The sequence below is a fragment of the Mauremys reevesii genome, linkage group 6 (assembly GCF_016161935.1).
Source record: "Mauremys reevesii isolate NIE-2019 linkage group 6, ASM1616193v1, whole genome shotgun sequence".
NCBI lineage: Eukaryota > Metazoa > Chordata > Testudines > Geoemydidae > Mauremys > Mauremys reevesii.
The window spans coordinates 114666456-114690720 of NC_052628.1; the positions used below are offsets into that span (position 1 = coordinate 114666456).

The 24265-nt window shown below is 41.9% G+C and overlaps 1 protein-coding gene across 7 annotated transcripts in view; it reads right to left on the reverse strand.

Moving 5' to 3' along the window:
- SUSD1 (sushi domain containing 1) overlaps nucleotides 1-24265 on the reverse strand; it is a 90174-nt gene that overhangs the window by 34747 nt on the left and 31162 nt on the right. For 6 of the 7 annotated variants that reach the window (XR_005600331.1, XR_005600330.1, XM_039544279.1 and 3 more), the window contains 8 exons: nucleotides 22655-22834; nucleotides 18125-18304; nucleotides 8146-8240; nucleotides 5548-5734; nucleotides 4414-4508; nucleotides 4018-4204; nucleotides 2215-2330; nucleotides 170-359 (listed from right to left, as the gene is read on the reverse strand). Coding sequence is in view for 5 of the 7 variants with exons in the window: in XM_039544279.1 (XP_039400213.1) it covers nucleotides 170-359; nucleotides 2215-2330; nucleotides 4018-4204; nucleotides 4414-4508; nucleotides 5548-5734; nucleotides 8146-8240; nucleotides 18125-18304; nucleotides 22655-22834 (1230 nt within the window). In the remaining 2 variants the exon portion in view is untranslated. The remainder of the gene's footprint in view (nucleotides 1-169; nucleotides 360-2214; nucleotides 2331-4017; nucleotides 4205-4413; nucleotides 4509-5547; nucleotides 5735-8145; nucleotides 8241-18124; nucleotides 18305-22654; nucleotides 22835-24265) is intronic. The other variant, XM_039544278.1, reaches the window with a different exon arrangement.

Below are 24265 nucleotides of genomic sequence, written 5' to 3' on the forward strand. Positions count from 1 at the left end.
TCCAACATTTGCATCTCACATTTGGACCTCAAGAGGTTGAGAGGTACAAAGTATGTGAAAGCAAGAGAAAATGTTTTCGGATCCACCTTCTGGGCTCCAAAAAATGAAATGAGACTCGCATACTGACTTATCTCTATGAGTTATAAATGTTCCAAAGCGTCATACCTACCCTCTGTCTTAATTGCTATAGTAATTAGGGCCGAGGTCCCCTTAGAGGATGCTGTAGTGATGTTCACCATGTAGTTAGCATCAGAGTTCAGCTCTAAACACACCTCTGGAGTCTCTTCACCTGTTGTGAAGTTAAATATCATTTCACGAGAGAATTCCTTCTGGTACCGTCTTCGTCCCAATACATGAAACTGTTGTGGGATTTAAAAAAAGATGATTATATTAGCAGTGGAGCTCCAAAATTCAGAATGCTGGTTCATTAAAGTCACAGCAGCCTACTTATCCTTGCTTTAAAGGGGCTGATGAGCTTTGCTGAGCAGAGATGGTCGGCTCAATCAGAGCCTTAATTTGTTCCCACCTACTAAAACGATTATTAAAATAATTAGCACTTGTCCTAGGCACTACCACAATACAAATCAGAATAAGCCACTCTCTGCCAATGTTAACGTTACTATATCTGCTGTTAATTTTCCTGTACTTTTGCATATTTTTCTCCCTGGTCCACAGAAGCATCAACAGTTGATGAAAAACAGGGAACTCCAAGCTTCCATCTCATCTGACCTGGCTGTTGCAGTGAAATGAATGGCCAGGGTTGGTTTGAGATTCGGGCATGGATGAGGGTGATCTGATGGAGACTCAACATAGACACTGTTACACTTAACTATGCCTTTATCACCTCCAGACTAAACTGCTAAGAAGTGCTCTAAATGAAGCTGTTTGGAAGCTGAATTTAGTGCAAAATGGAACTGCTCAGTTAAGTGCAGGCAGCACATTATCCCAGCGGTCTTTAGTTTGTACTCACTGCCTATTACCTGTTCAGTACAGGTTTAAGGAATTGGTTTTGAACTGTAAAACCCTAATAATTTCAGGCAAGACTACTTTGTACACTGCCTCTTCCCCACCTCAGTTGTGAGCAATAAATGTACTCAAGCTAATGGTTCTTGTGGTGTATAAGAGAGGAGGATAGTGGCAGGTCATTTTCCAGGAATGGTCCCCAACTTTGGAACCTGTTCCCACCCTGGTCTGTTAGAGATGGGAATTTTTAACCACCTGAACATGCTGTAAAAGTCAACTTTTTCTCTGGGCTTTTCACTGGGATACCGCCATTGCCTGAATGTGGGGATTTACATCATCAGATTATTAGTTTAAATTATCCCGGTTGGGCAATTCATTTCTATGCCTTTATATTTCCCATTCTATTGTTATTTTTGCGTATTTAAATATTACAGAAGTACCTAGAGCCAAAGACAGGCCCTTTCAAAAAGTCTCACACATAAAATGCATCACACTAAAACAGGTTCTTTAGATGAATCTACTGAACTGGATGTGAGGTTTCAGTATATTCCTTCATTGCTCAAAACAAATGTTCCCAACATCCACGTGTGGCAGGAAATATGATCTGGTGCTTAGCGCCGGGGACTGGGAGTTAGAAGACATGGGTTCTGTTCCTGGCTCTGACACAGATTTGTTGCGTGACCTTGGACAAGCCACTTTGCCCCTCAGAGACTTCAATGGGATTTAAGCATGTGTCTAAGTGCTCTGCTGAATATGGACAATTTCCTCAATCAGAGCCTTAATTTCTTCCCACTTACTAAAATGATTAAAATTATTGCCATATGTTTGTACAGCTCCTAGCAGAATGGGACCCTGGTCCATGACTGGGTCCTCTAGGCACTTCTGCAACACAAAATATATAACGAATGACTCTCTCCCAGTGCTACAGTATCTAACAGTACTGTATTTGCTGTTAATGTCCCTGTAGCCTTTCATATTTGAACAGAGGTGGGCTCAAGCATTAGGGCCTCAGTCAAAGTTTGGTGAACCCTTTACCCAACCTGATGACGGGGATGTATTTTTTCCCCTCAATCATTCACCCAGCCTCACTGAAAGTGCTATATGGTTCTTACTGGAAAGAAAGAGAAAACAATTTACCCTTCATTCAACACTGTAGTAGACCCAGCTAAATAAATCTTCAAAGCTGTTCAGCTGCCCAGATTGGTTCCAAAATTCCCCCTCAGACATACACAGAAATTGTGTCTCACTTACTGTGTATGTTTCCTTTGTCCCAGCTCTTGCAACTTTTCTCTGCCACTTCACGCAGGTTTCATTAAATATGGACACATTGCTGAGCAATTCCTCTTCTGCACACAGGAAAATAAACACTGAAGGGAAACTTGTGCTGTTATCTTTACAATAAACTAAAAGTACCATTCATCTCACTCTCTCTAATGTGCTCTGTGATGTGCCTCTTACAAGGGATAAAATAGGGCATGCAAAAATAGAAGGGATGTTTTAATTCCACTCTGTAGACTCCTGAAGTTATGAATATGAGATCAAAGTGAAGGAGCAAGTACAGCTCTAGAGATTATTTCGCTGAGTACCAACCTGGCACAGAATGCCATGAATAATGAAAACAAAAACAAACAGTTAGGTTTTGGTTTTTAGTGTATGATAGTTTCACTTCCATTGGCTGGAAAGTCCTGAAAGAGGACATTACAGTCTATTCATTTCACAAGAAGACACTACTGCTATCTAGGCATTTACCGTTTAGATAAGCATGGCGTATCTTGTTTTAGGATTCTCCATACAGACTTGATCCTTCTTATATTGGAGGCCAATCCAGTCTGAACAGACGTTGGGAAGCAGTCTAGCTCTGCCTTGAGCATTCCTACTAGTGCGGTATGTATGCAATTTGCATACTGTGCTCTGTATTCAGGGTAATGCCCTTCACTAACATGTGGGTGTACATGTAACAATACTGTCCTCTAGAAGCTGGAAAGCAAGAACGTGTCTGATCTATAACTACTGACACCCACTAGAGAGATGCTCCCTGATCTCAAGCTGCAGAGTGACTGTTTCTGGATCTCACAAGACTGAGTGGTTTAGAGATCTTTAAATTGGTGTATGAAGCAGCTCTACAATATGAGGACTGCATCGGTTAACACAAATTATATGGCAATAAAAAAGGAAGACTGGATTAGGAAATGGTGCATTCCCAGGAACATTTGCAAAAAGGAAAAAGAGGCTTATGAAACCTTAAAGAAAACAACCTTTATGAAATCACTTTAGGAAGGGGAGATATCTAGACTTAAAACAGCGCTTGCGGTCTGGGTTCATTCATTCATTCTTGTTTGTTTTATAAAGCATCCTTTTCATCCTTCTTCCCACAAGGCTATACACTTAGTGATGCGTTGTTATTAACAGTCACGCTTCTACAGCACTGTAAATTCACAGGATATTTTGCATATCATGTAAAAAGATGTTCTATAGCCCAAAGAAAATGCAAATCAAAAAGAACAAATTTTCCAGTACTTTGTCAAGCAAATCTCTCATGGCAGTCAATGGGCATTTTGCCTGAATACAGACTGTACAGTATTTATCCCTAATTTAGACAAGACAATCAGATATCCTCTTCATGCCCCTGCACATCTTCCGGTAACTCTGATGGGTTTTAAGAAGGAGCAACAAGAGAGGAACTTACCCCCTTAATGTGACAATGTAAGACTGATTGCTTCATAGATTTGTCCCTCTACTTATCTTCTTCGAACCTCAAATGTCTCTCATTGGAATAGTCAGAATTCAAAACATAGTAAGCCTGTTATTATGCACAGTCACTGAACTAGGAACTTAACCTACTCCTCTTATTATTATAATCTATTTGTATGATTATGGCACCTAAGAGCCCCAGGACCAGGACACCACTGTGCTAGGTGCTGTACAAACAAAACAAAAGACGGTCTCTGCCCCCCAAAGAGTTTACAACTGAAGTATAAGAAACACCAGAGGGACACCGACCGATGGAAGAGTACAAGGAAACAATGAGACAATGTCCAGGAGAACAGCACTTACCAGTTGTTGGGAGCATTATGGGGATTTGTAAAACAAGCTTGGTAGATGCCTCAGTGATAGACACAGTGTAGTTTATGCCCAGGTGTAGAGGCAGGCACACCTCTGGGTTCGCTTCCTCTGTGGTGAAGTTAATCATCATTCCATGGGAGGATTTCACCAAGTATCCATGTTGTTCCTGTATGTGAAACTATCACAGAAATAAACCAAACAAACTTTTAATAAGATCTTCAGGAAAACTCAGGAGCTTCACACAGCTGTTTAAAAATCAGGTCAAATTACTAACTTTTTTCACAGCATTTTTTTTTTTTAAGGATTATTAAAACTTCTACTAAAATCTTTAATCCCAAACCTTACTTTTCTCTTCAGCTATTAATAAAAATTACATGTCTCACTCACTAGGTAGGTTTCCTTCACCCCAATTCTTCCAGAATGTCTCTTCCATTTCAAACAGGTATCATTAAATACTGAAACATTACGGAATCCTTCCTCTTCTACAGAACAGAAGAAAAGGAAAAGTCATAGCCTCTCAAAAAACATTGTCCTGCACCGAGATAAATTTCCTCCTTATTGCATTTAAAAGCTAACCCGATGTTCTTGTCATTTACAATTGATTATTTGCAGTAATGGTTAGAAGCTCCGCTGTGCTCTGCACAGTACTAACACAGAATACAAGAGCGCTCTGGCACTGAAGAAATGACAATCCAAACAGACAAGACAGATGAAGAGCTGGAGGCAAAATCGAGGCACTAAGAAGCAAAGTAACACGATCACACAGCAGGTCAATGGCAGGGCTGGGAACAGAACCTAACCTGTGCTCTCTCCAGTGGGCCACACTGCCTCGGTAGTCTTTAAATGTTCCCCTCAGACCTGTATGCTGGATTTCAACTCTGATATTTTGCTCTGGTTTTATGCACTTATGTCTCACTATTAACAACAGGACAGCCAAGCACACAGAGAGAGAACAAACTACACCCTGCTATTCTAAGTTATTTTTTTCACTTAAATGAATTGCATTTATCATATTTTTAAAAATATTTAAAAAACCCCAAATGTTTATACCAGAAAATATTTTCCAGTAGTATCATCCTCTGCATACGTATTTACATTGAACGTACGGTTGCCAATACAAAAACATGGCAAGTTTCATTTAAGCAATAAAACACACTACAGACAATGCATTTCTGTACCCCTCAGAGAGTGCCAAACAGTGAAAAACTGAAGTGCTGACCATATATCTCCTGGTCCCTCCCACACAGCTTCCCTTCAGCAACTAATTGGCCTGACCATATCTCATGGTCTTTCCTTTCAAGGCCTATTTGGTCTGACAATATATTATGGCCCTTCATGCAGCTTCTCTCCAGCAACCACCTCATCTAGAGCTTTGAATCCAGTAAATGCATTACTCTTCACATTGGCAATCCCTCACCCAGTTGACTAGAGCCAGAATGAATCAGCCACATGAGCATATTTACTGTGAGCTGCCTTCCCTTAACACTAACAGCTAAGTAACTCAAACAGCATGACACTTACCAACTGTATTGATTGTTACAGTGACTGGTCTCGAGGGCTCAGGAGCCAATACAGCGATGTTCACAGTGTAGTTACTGCCTGCTTTTAGGTCTAGACACAGCTCTGGAGTTTCTTTCTCTGCCGTGAAGTTAAACGTTGCTTCATGAAAAAATGCCTTCTGATGCCATCTTCGCCCTTGTACGTGAAACTTTTGAAGGAAAAGAAACTCAAAATTTGAGTTCTATAGCCCTTGCTGTGTATTTTATGAATGCGAGTATTGCAGTCAGCATGTGGGTTTTCAGTAACTCCATGCAACCACCAGCATATTCTCTCATTTTATCATCTTTCGCCATCCTATCACCTTACTCTATGCAATGCAAATCTCTACTCTATCAACAAGTCCCCATTTCTACTCATGGATTCAATTCTGTATTTGCACCTACATTCGTCATGGCATATTGATTGCTTTTTTTTACTATATTAATGAATTTGCTCCTTATTTTCTTTTGCATTAACCACTGTGCTGCCCTGTTAACAGATTCACTGCTATTTTAATTAAGTCGTTGCTATATTCTCTATCATTTTCATACTGAAATGAACATACTGGCCTATTACCGGATACTGTGTTGACATGCAGGGCAACATTCAGCCGTCAGGACTCTGAAGAAAGGGAGCCAGAGTCTATTTGGGAGCAGAAGCGAGAGGCAACAGCCTGGAGCTAACTGTGGAGAGAAGGCCAAGCAGTTTAGGAACTGACAGGTTGACAGCCGGCCTCAGAAGTAAGTAAGGGGCCACCAGTGGTAGCAGTGGATGTGGATAACCAGGAGTGGCCTGTGGGGATGGATCTGAGCAAGATTATAGGAGCTGGATAAAAGGACTGAACTCTGGCTGGGGGGCTCTGCAGGCCAGTGCATGATTATCTCTGGCAGAGAGGCAACCTGGGGTGAATTTTCCTGGGCTAGGCTTGAGGAGCACCACCTTGATGGTCCTGTACTGCACTGCCCTTAGGGGCTTGACTAGGACCTGTTGTGTCTTACATTTGTCATCTTTTAAAGCCAGGAGTAACTGCACTGTTTATTTATGGGGGGGAGAAGGGGAAAGCACATATAAGGCAAAAAATAAAGTGATCCTTTGTGATACAACACAGTCTGCAAGTGTTTACTGAAACCCACCAAAGGCTAATACCTGAAGTGCTTGGCGCACCTACAGCTCTTGCGTGGTATACCCAGAACACTACCAAACACCTCAGGGATGGTGTGTCACAGCACTGAGGTGTACCCAGAACACTACCAAACACCTCAGGGACTGGTGTGTCACAGCACTGAGGTGTACCCAGAACACTACCAAACACCTCAGGGACTGGTGTGTCACAGCAATGAGGTGTACCCAGAACACTACCAAACACCTCAGGGACTGGTGTGTCACAGCACTGAGGTATACCCAGAACACTACCAAACACCTCAGGGACTGGTGTGTCACAGCACTGAGGTATACCCAGAACACTACCAAACACCTCAGGGACTGGTGTGTCACAGCACTGAGGTATACCCAGAACACTACCAAACGCCTCAGGGACTGGTGTGTCACAGCACTGAGGTGTACCCAGAACACTACCAAACGCCTCAGGGACTGGTGTGTCACAGCACTGAGGTGTACCCAGAACACTACCAAACGCCTCAGGGACTGGTGTGTCACAGCACTGAGGTATACCCAGAACACTACCAAACACCTCAGGGACTGGTGTGTCACAGCACTGAGGTATACCCAGAACACTACCAAACACCTCAGGGACTGGTGTGTCACAGCACTGAGGTATACCCAGAACACTACCAAACACCTCAGGGACTGGTGTGTCACAGCACTGAGGTGTACCCAGAACACTACCAAACACCTCAGGGACTGGTGTGTCACAGCACTGAGGTGTACCCAGAACACTACCAAACACCTCAGGGACTGGTGTGTCACAGCACTGAGGTGTACCCAGAACACTACCAAACACCTCAGGGACTGGTGTGTCACAGCACTGAGGTGTACCCAGAACACTACCAAACACCTCAGGGACTGGTGTGTCACAGCACTGAGGTGTACCCAGAACACTACCAAACGCCTCAGGGACTGGTGTGTCACAGCACTGAGGTATACCCAGAACACTACCAAACGCCTCAGGGGCTGGTGTGTCACAGCACTGAGAATGACTCCCTACGTTGGTGTCCATTATGGTATGTTTGTTGCCATATTAATTGATTTGCTGCTGCTTTGCAGGAGTCCTCCTGCTGCAAACATTTCAGTAACTTCACCAAATAATTACTGCCATAACTCCCATCAAATAATTACGGACTTTGAAGGCCACACTTTCAAGGGGCCCTCCCCCTGGGCTCTAACACTGGAGCCACTCGTTCTCTGCCTGTGGAGTTTCCGCCCATCTGATCTCCTTTCATCAACGCACTCAAATGAGCACAAAAAGAACATTTTCTGGAAGGAGGAAATGACGCAGACTGGGGACTAAGTGGGAGGAAGTCAGCAGAAAGCAGTGTGGAAAATACCATTTTCAGCCAAAGTGCCAATGTACCAAGGGACAGTCCCGCAATGGAGAAACCACAAACATCCTGTCTTGCTTACCAAATATACCACCTTCAAGTTGGTTTTTCTAGTGCTCCTTCTCCACTTCACACAGGTTTGATTAAATACAGACACATTTCCAATGGCTGCCTTCACTGTAGGGGGAGGAAGGAAAATGAAAGTCACGCTAGATAAACTGAAAAGATACAGAAATAACAAATAACCAAAGTTAACATACACCTACATTTGAATCCTCACCACATTAATTACCAATGGTGTGTACTGAGGACGTGGGAAACTAGCTCAGAAATATAAGTATTTGGGTAAAGAAAATCTCATCAAGAGCTGCAAGCACTGGGGGGAAAAGCAGATTAGAAAAAGAGAAAGATAAGTGAAATCAGTCTATGATAATCTACGTAGAGAACCGAGGGATAAAAAGAACCATTAATAAAATTCACATTAAACAAGACATGTATTTAGGGCTAAGATGTTCTTCCCCCATCCCTAGTGACGCATAGCCCTGAAACTGAGAGGTTGAGGGAGAAAAAGGTCCCATCCTAAACTCAAGATTAGATCTTTGCATGGGGATGCTGTGAAGGCCAAAAGGAGAACCAGGTCAAAAAAAAAAAAAAGTTCATGGAGGCTAGGTCCATCAATGGCTATTAGTCAAGATGGTCAGGGAAACAATCCCATGCACTGAATGTCCCTAAGCCTCTGACTGACAGATGCAGGGACTGGATTACAGGGAATGGATCACTCAAATTGCCCTTTTCTGTTCATTCCCTCTGAAACATCAGGAATCAGCCACTGTCAGAAGGCAGCATACTGAGCTAGACAGACCACTGGTCTGACCCAGTATGGTCATTCTTAAGTTATGTTGTAATTGAACCACACTTCGCTTAGATCATCCAGCACTGAGTTCCACAGGTTAGTTATCCACTGTGTATCAAAAAGTGTTTCCTTTTAATTGTTTGCTGCCATTTCACAAAAATTAATTATTCTATTTAGAAAACTGAAATTACTTACATTTTAAAGATGTTAGGATGACAGCCCAGGAACCAGTAGTCCTCTCTTTAAGCCACAGACTGGCCTGAGCATAGGAAAGCATGAGCAGCAATAATGCAAGTTTCCCCACCAATATACTCTTCCCCCCAATAACTGTGACGAAGATGGAACAGCGACAGTCTCCAGGTCTATTCAAGCTTTGGCCTCTCTGCTAAATTGCAGACAAACTTGCCATTCCATGCACTGCAAGAAGGATACTTATCCAAGCAGCAAATCTTGGTCACTACCACCCTCGGCCAGGCTCAAACCCGTGACTTAGAACTGAAAGATTCTGCATCCCATTACTACAGATGGTCCAGAATTGGACCCACTTATTTGAACATTCATTGTCCAACTCCTATCCTCAGATTTAGAGGTTCAAATAGACGGGTACTGAGATCCTAATTCCATACCTGGTTTTTGTTTTAACCAAGCAGTTCCCTGAGCTGTGCAATACCCCCAATACAATATTTTATAATTTTGTACATCCCCTTGTTTCTCTCTTGTGCAAGAGCATAAACACAAGTGTCTGAATAGCCTTCATTATCCCAATTTGTTATTTTTATATTCCGCTACTAAAGTTCGTCATCCATTTCTCCTTTTCAGACTACATAATCCCTTCTTTTAAAATCTCTCCTTGTATAGAAGTTACCGCTTTTGTCTGCTCTAAAAATACCCAACCCACTAGTCATGGTAATTTCTCTTTGTTGAGTGGTTTTCTATTTGTGATGTCTTTTTTAGATAAGGTGACTGAAATTCTCTGAAAAACTAACCAAACATTAGGCACAAAACCTTTTTATGCAGCTGTATTCAAGTATAATTGTATCCAAAAGATCACAATAATCCATAGAAAATCCAAGCCCTATTTTTATTCAGCAACAAATAACCAAATTGTATATGCTTTCAAAAGATAGTACTTTTCATCTCTTTCTCTTGTATACTGCAGGTGTTCTCTTCATGGCCACCTTGTTTCCGTGCAACTGTATAGGAACTGATGTTTAATTAGTGTAAGAAATATGCAATCCAGTACCATGCGATACTAAGACATAGTATACATTAGACAAGAGAGTATATGTATGTACTGTGATTAATAAACATAGCAGGCTATAGCATGTAAGTAAGGACTGAACATGCTTAATATCCACGTCAATTCAGACTCCCAAGTGAAATAGGAAAAACTGAAAGGAATTATTTCCCTTAGTTTAAGAAAAGGAACTTGAACTTGTCCTTAATATAGAAAGCCACTGGATGACACTGTTGTTCCATAAAATTAAAGTTCAAAAGCAAAGCTAGTACTGTAAACCTCTTCATATCCATTGCATCCAGCCCAACATCCACCTCAAGTGGAAGATTTCAGAAAACAGGAGGTACAGGGATGGGGACCAGGGCCAGGGCATGGAGGGGAGTACTGGAGGAGTCAGAGGTCATGAGAGAATACAGGAAGAGGGTAAAGACGGGAAGTGTCACAAAGGTTGGTAAAAGCCAGGGAAGGGAGCTGGTGGGAAGAGATAAGAGGGAGAAAAACAAAAAGAAAGAGAAAAATGACCTGAAGATGAAATTGGGAGCTGGAAGAAAAGAAATGGGGTGAGAACAAGAGAAACAAAGAAGGAAATGACTCTAAGGCTAGGATCTTATCTATTCATTTTCCAGCACTTTTTAAATTCTCTGGCAGAAAGCAGAGAGCTCACTTTAAACCAGCGTACAGGGAGGAACTTTCATGCCAAATACTGTCAACCCAGGCATAGTAGCTGGAACTAGAGGTGCTGCTGCATCCATGGGCGACGGATGGAGCCTCCAGCTCCGTCCCTTCTGCCCATGCCCTCCTCATAGCTAGAGCCACAAGACCCCCTGCGTCCCCCGCTCCGAGCCCCAAGCCTCCTGCCCCTGCCACCGAAGCCCCGAGCCTCCCCTACCCGGAGGAACCTGGGGCTGGCTGCAGCCATGCCTGTCTCCCCTCCCTGGACCCAACCCACCCACTGCCCAGGGGAAAAGCATCTGTAGAAGACAGTTTTTTATATGCCCCATGCAAGTTCTGGGGCAGCTGAAGAGGCAGTATGTGCTACTCAGCCGCCCCGGAACTTGTATGGGGCATAATAAAGCAAAAACTTCACTGCCAAACCCTGCAACCAGGGGTCCGGTGGCTGCGGCAGCACCAGGGGAGGCAGAGCCTCCTCTGGTCTATTATACCCGCCGCCCATGGCCACACACCCTGGCTTGAAGTGGTTTCCATCATATACAAGGTTTACAGTTTGGTTCAATGGCACTCAGCACCCCCACTATACGAACTGTTCCAGCTCCCCTGAACCCAGTGGAAAGGCTGAATCTTCAGACAGATAACAGTCCACCGTGTTCTCTCCACTCGCCTGCTTTCCATTCAAACACTGCTGCCACTTACAGGGCAAATATAGTGCCAGTGTACGCACCTCGGCTGCCATGCTCTAAGGCAGAGGTTCTCAGACTGTGAGCTGGGACCCCAAAGTGGGTTGTGACCCCATTTTAATGGGGTCACCAAGGCTGGTGTTAACTACTGGGCCCAGCAAGTCTGAAGCCCAAGCCCCACCGTCCAGGGCTTTGGCCCACCCGCCTGGGGTGGCAGGGCTCGGGTGGGCTCAGTCTTCGGTCCTCCCTCCTGGAGTTGTGTAATAATTTTTGTTGTCAGAAGGGGGTCACACTGCAATGAAGTTTGAGAACTGCTGCTCTAAGGGGACTGCTTTTATAGCTCAGGGTAGTTCAGTTTCCCTGATCAACGCAATCCTTGATTTCTCTGCCTGCTGAGACCATCAACAACACTTCCGACTAGTGCCATTCGAAGTGACTGATGGTTTTGTGATGCACAGAACGGTCTACCAGGCACATGCCTAAGACCACCAGCTCCTTTACGTGTCACCAATCAGCCCCCAGACGGTAGCAACTTGGGGCCATGACTGACCTGAGCCAGACCGGAATCTGTGGCTTATCGGTAGAAGATTCTGTAGCCCATTCCAGTCAGAAACACCTGCATAAAACAAACTCCACTTCCATTACATTCCCTTCTAAAAGTAGCTAAAAGAACATCCATACACTAAATTCAGGCATAAAAACAGCTTTCCCTCAGCCACTTCCACACATTCACAGGATTTAGGACAGAGAGGAAAAACAAATACTTTCTTCCCCTTTTCTTCTGTTTTGCTTTTTTCATTGCAGCAACATCTGCAAATGACACGCAACAGATGCAATCTGCTACTACCCTGTAGTACACACACTTTCAAGGAAGATAATCAGAATTACAGAAAACAGTGGTTCAATGATAACGTCTATCCAAACTTTTCTAGTGCACCTATTACCATAGAACCAAGACACTTTCTTCTCCATATTTCTCTCCACTTCGTGGGGGCTAGGGGTGTTCATGGACAGGATTTATTTGACAAGGATACATCATATCTATTCTCCATAACTTTTTATAGTGTATTATGAGAAGTGCTTATGAGCCTTTCATGTTTAATTATTATTATAAAGTTTCAACAGAACCCTAACTATGAAGCTGCCAGGGGACTTCCACAATTCAGCTGAACTTTCCCCTCCACAAACTAAATGTGCAGACAGCTCACAGAAAAATTGCAAAGTTATACGCAGAGACAGTCATGCAGGAAGGAACAGAAGGAGAGCTAATGATTTACTACTCCCTTTGGTCTAAAAATGTTACCAGGATACAATAGGGGCAAAGTAATTCATATGTTGGAGCAAATGTTCACAATGGAAGGATATATTAATCAGACAAAAAATAATGGCGTTAGAATGGACTGGGTTAGATGGGCTGGAACTGCATGGCCTACCATGCATGGCCGCCCCTCATCTGAAAGAGATTTCTGACATTAAGAATTGATATCTGCAATCAGAAATTCTGTAATTATTAACTTGGCTTCAAATATAAAAAGCTAAGGTAGCCTGCTGAACAAAAATATAGACGGTTTTGTTTTTTGTTGTAGTTGGATCCTATCTCTTTGATCTAAGAAACAATGGCTCCCATAAACGCAGATTCCACCTGTGATTTTCCAGGCCACTAAAAAAGTTATCAGGATTTAACGTTTCACATAAGCCCTTTATGAGAACTTGGACCAATCAGATCCTTTTAATCTCTCACTATTATTATTCTAATTGTTTGACTCCTGAGAAAGCTGGGGCTGTGGAATCAGTGCCCTCAGAGCTGAGCGACACCTTTTCTAATTTGATTCCGTACTGATGAGGATGAATTATTTATACACAGCTGGGAATAAAAATTAGGTGTGTAGCAAGAGGCTCACGGAGGAATCTGAATCTGAATATGGAAAACTAACCCCTTCGTTGTGGGTTAGAAACCACTGACAACAGCCTTGCAAAATTGTCATGAAAATAGACCACGTTTACACATCAGCCCTTTGCTATAATGTTAGATGCAAACATACAAGTAGTGATATTTTACTCAGTCTTTAAAACGTAACTCACCCTGTGACCTGGAATAGACATCGCAGATGTTTAAGGATTCCAGCTGTCAGGCAAACCCGCAGGTGAGAATGGGGAGAGTAGATGGGCTGGTAGGGTGCGGGGTGGGGGAGGGGAAGAACACCTATCTGCAGTTTAAGAGGGTGTAGGCTTAAAGCTAGGACCAAAGACTTTGCCTGGCTACCAGGGAGCATGTGAGGCCCCCAAAAGTGAGTACACAAGTGGAAACTATCACGGAAGGAAAGCCTGGTTCAGGGATCAAAGAGGATTCTGATGGAATCCTATTGCAGGAAGTGACACAGTTAGTGAAGCTATCTCTGTTGGGAGGGAAAATCCAAGATAAAATGCTGATTAAGTTTGACAGATTCCAAAATGGATGACTCAGAGGTGATACACAGGCATGGCCACATGGACAAGACAAAGTGCTCTTGTCAAATCATAGCAGCCCCTTGTTCTGGCAGGGACAAAGGCTTTTATCTAAGAAACAACCCATACGCATGAAATGCTTTGTCTCTCCGTTTGAATTCTCACTATTGATAACGCTGGTTAAAGTTTTTCCCATATAAAGTTTTCCCATTAAAAAACAGGGTAAAATGTTCACAGGGAAATATCATTTTTATCAAAGTGTTTCAATTTCACTTTGTGAAATTTCATAACAAAACAAAAATTTCTGTTCACTTTGAGATTTTTTTTTAGTTTTCAAAAACAAACGTTACTGAAATTTCAAAATTTTGTTTTTCCACTTTCTCCCCTTTTTTTGTCACTGAATAGACTAGAAGGAATTATGTCTAGGATTGATTTTATCTGAACCTTTTCCTTTTATATCCTTTTTCCTTTTCTTACTTTGTAACTTTTCTAAACTTCCTCAAGTCTGATCATGCTTTTCACCCTCTGTGTGGATACGAGTGGCTTTTTCCACGGCAATGTATTTGTTTCCTTCTGGCACAGCATTTTATCATATACACAATACAGATAGCATGAAGTGTCTTCCCTGAACAGATCCATCAGACAACTACCCTCTTTCCTCCAAATCCTTCAAAACACATTTTTGTTTCAATGCCTACAAGAAATGGCATTATTATGTGACATTTGGTTGCAGCTCATATTTATTTATGTAATAAAAACGCTTTAAAAAAGAAAAAATATATTTTTTCATAATAATCTCTATATTCTGAGAAATATGCCCTTCCACTCCTCCCTTTGTATATTGGCTTAGATTGCAAGTTCTCTGTGGCCAGGCCCAATTCCATCTCTGTGCTTGTACAGTGCCTTGCACAACAATCCTGAGGCAGGAGTCTATGGGTGCAATACCAACATCTATTTATCTCTCGTGTATCTATTTAACCCCCACTCCTGTAATATCTGAGCTCCTCATAAGCTTTAGTGTGTTCATCATCACTACTTCCCTGCAAGGTAGGGCAGTGCTATGATCCCATTTTACAGATTGGAAACTGAGGCACTGAGAGGCCAAGTGATGTGTCCAATCTCTGGCCAAGCAAGGTACTGATCGCAGGTCTCTAAAGTTCCAGGCTAGCACCCTAGCCGCTGGGCCATCTTTTCTTTCAACATTCCAGACACAAAAGGCCCATGACCCGCTTATGGTCCTATGTGACTATGTCACTATTTTGAAAAGTTTTGTCACAAAGTTGCAGTGAAACAATCTGAGATGCACCTTAAGAGAGACAGTTAAAAGGACAGTCAGCTCAAAACTCACATCACTATTATTACTATTAACACCCTAGAGCTCTAAAAATCACAAGAGCAAAGAACAAACTGTATTTCCTTTAGGTTTTCAGTTCACTGTCTGCATTCCGCAGTGCTTTGCATACGGGTGCTTTGCATACGGCGATTTTCTCTTCTGTGTTACTAGTCAGATTTACTTCCTAGTAGCAGGACCTCAGCCTTTTTATGCACTGCTCTGGGAGCCCCTCCCCCCCCTTTTCCCTGTACAGTAACGATGAATGTAACAACGCAGCCAGTGATTCATAGATTTTCATAGATTCTGTCTCAGAGTTTGCTTGCTTTACTCCTAAGCAATTACTTCTCATTTTATAGACACGTGTTTAATTTATTAATTTCTAAGTAATATAACGTTAACCGTTGTCAAACGAAATGTCTGGCGTTTTGAGATCTACTGATGAAAAGCACCTATGTAAAAAGCTAACTATTATTATTATTATTAACATTCTGATAAGATCTTATTTTTAATGGAAACGTCACTTAGATTTTGTTTTCTCTGGATAAAGACAAGTAAATTGATTAGATAGGCGGAATCCATAATTTTGGGGTTTATCCAAATATCAAATAGTAATTATCAGTACCAGCCTACGTCCCCTCTAAGCAGGCTATCAAGGGCCGCGCAGACAGGGAGAGGCGCCCCTCCCCTGGCCCAGCCCAGCCGGAGCTGCCGCAGCCGGGGAGAGGCACCCCTCCCTCGGCCCGACACAGCCCAGCCCTGCCGTGGTTGTGGAGAGGCGCCCCTCCCCCGAGCTTCTGCGGCGAGAGAAAGCTAGAGGGAATCCTCTCTCCCCACTGCAGCCCCGGGGCGGCCTGCACCCCAAACCCCTCATCCTGAACCCCACCCCAGAGCCCTCATCCCCCCACACTCTAACCTTCTGCCTCAGTCCTGAGCTCCCTCCCACCCCCCACCCCCCTCATCACATCACCTCCATACTGGTGCACAAACAAAATTCATTCTGAAAATGGATGTAAAAAATTAGAGGGAACACTGGTACCAGCAGATACCAAATATGGTCTCTGGATACTGATAACAACTGTCTAGGAGAGAGACGCAGGAGTTCTCTGGGACCAGGGTGAAGGGAGACAGCCAGAGCAGAAGGCATTATGGGGGAGTGTGTTGGGGGTGTCTTGGTATTGTGACCAGGGTTGCAGAAAGGATAAGGTATCATACCAGGTCTCGGGTGAGCAAGTGACAGGAAGCAAAGGTGAAAGTAGAACTGTGAAGCCCAGCTGAAAGTCAGAGCCATGCAAAGAGCAGGGTAAATGTGTCAGAGGAGAGGATGTCCAGGGAGACTGGAAATAAAGTATACTGTATGACTTAAACATGGTGGTACATTTCTAACACACATACATATTGTGAATGAAAATGCTTTTTACTGTTGTTCCTTCTTGCCCTTTTACTTTGTAATATTTGACATCATTCAATGAAAGAGAAAAACAAAGCATTTTAAGTTTTCATTTATAATATCCAATGGGCCCTTTCCCCACCCTTCACAAAAGATACATTTTTAGGGCTCTTCGTTTTCAGTTTTTATTTTATTTAATTTTTCCTGGGAATTTATCAGTGTTTATTACCACAACAACAAAAACAGGTGAAAATCAGTGCAAAAAACTATTAATAATTTTTCTGGCTAAATATCAGGGTTTATTTTGGTGAACAGAAAGACAGGAGAAAAAAGTATTCAGTAGATGAATGCTTTGAATTCTGTTCATCAATGTGGTTTGCTGCAGAACTAAAACAGAACTCAAAACACAATGCCACTTCTGAGTTTAAGAAAACAATAGATCTCTAATCCCCAAATAAAACTTTTCATTTGAATAAACAGCTTACTGTTGTAGACTTAGAACTATTAGCCTTTAAATATTTACATTTAATAATTGGACCACACCATTTGCAGCGCATACACTCAACTTCATCCTTTTCTCCTGTTTATGCTTTTTTAAAACTTTCAAATACTTCCTCCTGTTCTGAAACGTATTCTGATAAAGATTTTCATTTTCTTCCCATTTTAGTGTGTCAAATCTTTAAACCATTATCTGCTAACAGCTTGAAATGTGTATGTGGTGAGTGTGAAATTCATCAGTACGTTCAGATGCACACACACTTCAGCGCTTTCGTGCAGGCCTGTTTGTTTATTGTGTGTATCTTCTAGACTAATACATAGCCTGACTTCAACAAGCAGCTTTGCATATACACAGACTAATGTATTATTGTCATACATGTATCTCATGCCATGTATTGTATTTTCCTAATAAAACAAGTTATTTTTTATATATTTAAATGATACCAAAGTAGAGTGAAAATCAGAAAAAACAGAATAATATTTTTGTAAAACCTGGGAATTTTTTGGCAAAAAAGGTTGAAACTGAAAACGAAGGGGCTTATACATTTTATAGTGTCAATAACACTACTTGATATGCGTTATTATACTGTACCATTGTCTTGTATGGTTCAAAGTAATGCATCTGAGGTATGCAAGTTTGGCTCAATACACTTTCTGTCCTAACTTATAGCAGCTAGAGTGCAACAAAAGAATCTGTGGAACCCTCTCAACCAGAAGGAAACAGATTTGGGAGGGTGTTATTTCACTCTTTTCCACCTTGTTAAAAATAAACCTTTATAAGTCTTTCCAAACTACTGTATGTCACATTCTGGGCCCACAAACAGTAATTTAGATCTGAGGAAAGGCGGAAGAGAGATTTTCAAATAATAAAGCTCAGGTTTGATACTTTCTTCTCCTTCTTTTGTTAATAAATAAAAATAAAGTTTTGGTTCTTAGAGTAGCTCACACTCTACCTGTGCATGTTAAAGTGCTTTTTACCCAAACACTTTCTTCTGTGCAAACTGAAATATTGTTTCCACCAGCATATTCAAATCCCTTCTGACATGAATACTGCACCACACTTCCAAGACTCGAACTGGAATTCCACACTAGCTCAGCATGTTGTACTGGTGGAGGAATGCCACAGTCTACTTCTGCAATGAAAAACAACAGGAAGTTAACATGTTCATATTCCTTGGGAAAGAAGTCATTTTCAAATAAGTTACTCTATACTAACTTGTGACAAATTTACATTTAATTAAGGGTGATGCTCTTTTAAAAAAGGAGACGTAAGGTCCAAGCGCAATTGTGTGCCTACATTTGCATAGGCAGCATGACATAATACACATGCAAATGATTGATTTGTCATCTGCCCTCTGCCAGTGTAATTGTGCATGTATATAGAAGTACAAGAATGGAATGACTATACCCAGTGAAAAAGTAGACAGGCCAAAGGATCATACCTTCATAGTCAATATAAAGCCAGCTATCGGCAGAAGTTTCTTGCTCTGGCCTAATCCTGAGAGATGCTTAGCACCAATGACTCCGAATAATGTCAATTATTCTAACAGAGTTTTTGTATTTAATTACATCTCTCATTCAATTTAAATTTTTTGGTACCAGGGATTTCAACAGACTGACAATGCAAATTAAGGGAGTTTCACTGCAATTGCAACAAGAAAAATGGGGGAACATGGTTATTTATCTAAGAGCATAGTCTCAAAGGGTATTTCTTAACCACTCTTTCAGTTTTAATTAGGTTATTCATTCCATGAAGTCCATTTCCCCTCAAGGCAGTTGAAAATGGAAAGAAATAATAGAAATTTTGTAGCTGTGCATGGATTTTTCCTCATTTTAATGGGAATTATTAATTACATGGAACCTTAAGATCATATTAATCTGAAAGGCATCATTACTGAAGCAGACATTTCATTTCCTCTGAAAGTCATCAGTAACCTCAAAGGAATGTTAAAATATGTTAGTGAAATATTTTTAAGCTTTGCATTGCCTTTTTCCCCCCTAGCTCAGCCAAAGCTATCAGAGCTGTTCCTTTAAAATTTCTCCATTATTCAAATTATCCTTATGCATTCCAGAGAAAGGCTTTTTTATTTTAAACTCTCTGGAACAACTACTAGGGCTAAATTCTGCACTTGTGCCTCCCATTGAAAACTCTCACTGGCCATCTTGCCTGAGAGTGGACTACAGATTCAAGCCCCTTTGTTGTGGATGAACACAGTTAAGATCTTGAACCTGCAAACATGTATACACCTCGTTAACTTTACACACTGTGAATAGTCGTATTTGTGACGTTGCACTCCACATGATTTTATGAAAATATGCTAATGAGTGTGAATATAATGTAACTGGAATATGCTTCATGCAAAAGGTCTTTTGTAAGGTATCATTACAAAGCTTATAATTTACTGAGTGTGGTCATCCTATTTGTATAAATGTATCCTTCTTGTATCTGGAACTAGAAATATGAAATATAACTCTGAGGGCCTATTGTAATTATGCAAAGTGTGGGCCATTAATGGTGGTTTGGAATCTTGTTGGCTCCCATTAACCAGAACAATTGACTGTAGATGGCTCTGTTTACTTGCAAGCCTTCCTGTGAGTCAGGCCGGGAAGAATGAAGGCTTGTGGTCTCACATGTCACATGATGCTGGAATCCATCTTAAACCTGGTGCTTTTCCATTTAGGAGGAGGGGTGGGGACCCAGAGAGACAAAAGATTCCCGCCTTGTGCCAAAGCTATAAAAGGGGGTGGAACAGAACAAAGGGGGCTGCAGTCATGAGAAATCCCCTAGCTACCACCTGAGCTGGAACAAGGACCGTACCAGGGGAAAGGATTGGGCCCAGACTAGGAAGGAGTCTAGTCTGTGAAAGAAGTTTATTGAAGCATCTCTGAGAGTGATATATTACCTGTAATCAGTTTCTTAATGTATTAGGCTTAGACTTGCGTGTTTTTGTTTTATTTTGCATGGTAATTTACTTTGTTCTGTGTGTTATTACTTGGAACCACTGAAATCCTACTTTTTATATTTAATAAAATCACTTTTTACTTATTAATTAACCCAAAGCAAGTAATGAATACCCAGGGGAGCAAACAGCTGTGCATCTCTCTCTATCAGTATTATAGAGGTTGAACCATTTATGAGTTTACCCTGTATAAGCTTTATACAGAGTAAAACAGATTTGGACCCTATTGGGAACTGGGGGTCTGGGTGCTAGAGATGGGAGCATTTTCTAAGTCATTTTGTGTTAAGTCTGCAGCTTGTGGGGGACATGGTTCAGAGCTGGGTCTGTGTTTGCAGCAAGCTAGTGTGTCTGGCTCAACAAGGCAGGGTACTGAAGTCCCAAGCTGTCAGGGAAAACAGGCTCAGAGGTAGTCTCAGCACCATCAGGTGACAGTCCCAAGGGGGTCTTTGTGACCCAACCCATCACAGTATTGACTTCAATGCAACTACCCAAAATGTGTAAAATTAAGCAAGTATGTACATCTTTGCAGGATGGAGGCCTACGAAGCTGTAGCAGTCCCAGGCATATTTCCAGTCTTTAGGGAAAACATGCTGACATTATAAGGTAGATGAACATCATCTGCAACAGACAGCAAATAATGATGTACAATCTGAGAGAGGATTTGTGACACCTCTACCCCAATGGCACAAACGAGTGCAATGTTCAATATAAAAACTGAAGTCTAAAACATCTGTTAATCTTGCACTATATTACTACAAAGGCAGTCTCTAAATCTAGATGACAACGTTGATTATAAGCATCTCTTTTTGAGGCTAATTCTTTGATAGAGAAAATCCCTTCAGGCTGAAACTTGGCACAAAGGGTCCAGAAGTCTGTTGTGGCTTTTAGTTACTAGTGTACAAAACAGGCTGTGATTCTACTGCCCTTATTCCTCTGGGGGTAAAGGTGGCAGGATCAGGCCCATACAAAAGGTTTCTTTCTGATCTTCTATATGCTAAAAAAAAAATGCCTTGGCTTTTAAAATAAATTTTTGCAGATCATAAATTCACTATGCAGACTTGGTAGTTATGCCAATTTCTTTTTAAAATGAAAAATGAAACAAAGATGAAGGTAAAGAAAGAATGTGGCCATAACATCTTGCTGCAAGTTAGTCTGGTGCTTAGATTTTTTAGAACTGCCATGTGTGCATCATGTAAGCCTGACATCCCAACATGTTGTGGATTAATCCCTACAAAGTAAACAAAAACAGAGTTTTTTTGGCTTTCCACCTATCCTAGTTTCAGGACACAAGTTTTACTCCTGAGGGCATTCTGCGCCAAAAAATTAAAAATTCTGCACCAAAAAAATTAAAATTCTGCACACAATATTTTAAAATTCTGCAAAATTCTGCATATTTTGTCAAATAAATGTGGAGGCTCCAGCATGGCACTGGGGAGCACAGGCCACTGGCTTCACAAAGGTGGGAGATCACCGGGCACAGACTCAGCAGTGAGGCTGCACCCAACCCTGACACAGCGCAAGGACCGGGCCTGGCCCCAAAACACCCCAGAGCCCTGCCCCTCCATACTGGGTGCACCAGGTAGCAGGCAGACTCAGCAAGGAAGGATCCAGGTGTGGAGGGGATCCAGGTGTGGGTTGAGAGGGTTCTGTGTGGGGGAATCTGGGTGTGGGCAGCTGTGTGGGATCCGGATGTGGCAGGGATCTGGATGCACAGGCACTTGTTGGGGGGTGGGACTGGGTGCAATGGTAATGGGATTCTACAAGAGGGTCCAGGTGAAGGTGGTTGGGGTTCAGCGGGGAGGGGAGTCTGAGTGTGAGGGGGATAGGGCTCAGGTGGTGGGAGAGTGGGACTCAGCGGGGTGGGAATCCAGGTGGCTCGTTGGGGTGGCCCAGATGCACGGGCAGTGGGGCTCATCGGAGGGGGGTGGGTTTGAGTGTTGGGGGGGGAGGTGAGGCTCAGCAGGAGATTCTGGGTATGAAGGGGTCTGGATGCATGAGGGTTGCGTGGACAGGGGAGCAGCTCCCTTTACAGAGATCCTTCCCACTGCAGCTGAGGAGCGATGGGTGCAGGAATCGAGGGTGGGGAGGGGTGGAAAGAGAGAGTTTGCAGAACTTCCTGCAGCCGGAGGAGAAATCTGGGGGTGGGTCTGACCCAGCCCCAGATGTCGTGCAGGGGAAGAGGAAGTCCCGTCCTCCCCAATCCAGCCCGGACTACCAGCTGAGCCCAGCACAAGGTAGGAACCACAAGCTAGGCCTTCCCCAGTCCCGCCTCCCAACTCACAGTGATTTACTTCTCTGCCGGCTGCCCTGGGCACCTGAAACATACTGCTGGGGAGAGTCGCATGACCTCTCTTGTGGCTTCCCCGTCAGAAAGTCATTTTTTGGCGGGGAAGCAAAGAAATATGCGGGGAACATAAATTCTGCACATGCGCAGTGGTGCAGAATTCCCCCAAGAGTAAAGTTTGAAGCTGAATTTAAAACACATCTACAATTAAAAGGCAGAGGATTTCATTACACTCCTACCTTTACATATTAGAGCTGGAATTTCCCAGGATCCATTATAAGTACAACGTGACATATTCCTCCCATTTATGCTGTGGAATCCCTTTTTACATTGGTAGTGCACTGCACTCCCCAGCTGGGAAATGTTGTTCCAAATCATGTCTGTGTTGGGGATTGAAGGAGGTCTGCCACAGTCTGTTACTGAAAAAGATCAAAAACAATTTTCATGAAAAAATGTTTACTAGTCAGTGTTAAGGAATTAGTTAATGTAGTCACTGAAAGTGAAGCATTAGGAGCATGTGAAATGTAAATCCATTAGGAAAGACAAAACCTAACTGTAAAAATGACATTATGGGATTCTTCTCAAGGACTCCTTTTAATCAAAAAACATCTTTTTACTTCTAACCCAAGCAACTAACTGCCAGCTTTGCACATTCAGCTTTGGATCTGAAAGTCAACCTGGGTTCTTTCCTTCTGGTTCATCACCACAAACAGTACAAATTCTGCATGTTGCCTTCTTCCTTTGCAACAGGACCCTGCAATTGAAACCTCATGAACAAGTCTGTTGATATGTGAGCCAAAAAAGAACCCAGTTCCTTGTTCCACAGCTGTTTTGGTTCTTGAGTCATACCCAGAGCAAAAAGTAGTAAAACAAAAATTTATTTTTATTGTTAATGTCAGCAGTTACAGACTTGGGGATATTCAGGAGAAAGATCTGTTTAGGAATAAAATTTGATTATTAGTAGGGTTGGAAGGATTAGATTTGTACTGGTAAATGTCAGTAAACATCAATTTCATGGTACACACACAACCAAAAGAAAAATATTTCCATCAATAATAACTGAAATTCAAAGATAGACAAAGTAAGAAAAATGCCACTTGAGAACTTCTTAAGAGTTAAAATCCTGGGATTCAGACTTTTGAATTAGATTTGTTACAAATAGACTAGAGCAGTGACTCTCAGCCTTTCCAGACTACTGTACCCCTTTCAGGAGTCTGATTTGTCTTGTGTACCCCAAGTTTCACCTCACTTAAAAACTACTTGCTTACAAAATCAGATATAGAAATACAAAAAAGTGTTCACAGCACACTAATACTGAAAAATTGCTGACTTTCTCATTTTTATCATGTAATTATAAAATAAATCAACTGGAATGTAAATATTGTACTTACATTTATATACAGTATACAGATCATTATAAGCAAGCCATTGTCTATATGAAATTTTAGTTTGTACTAACTTTGCTAGTGCTTTTTATGTAGCCTGTTGTAAAACTAGGCAATTATCTAGATGAGTTGATGTACCCCTGGGGTACATGTAGCCTTGACTGGACTAGAGAACAAATAGTAAGAACAGATATGATTTGTTGATTTAAGGATATTTACTTTGTATATTTTGACATGTGATATTAATAATTTATGTTTTAACAGTGCACAAATCTTTAACTTTTTGAATCTCAACATCTGTCATTAAATAATCGTCTGGCCCTCCCATAATTTCCCACAGTCATGAACATTTAAATCAATTAAAATCTAAAACAAAAACCAAAATACTTAAAAATCAGCATTGACATTATCTGTCAATATTAATTGAATTCTGCCAAGCCTAATTATTAGTCACTTTTCAGAATA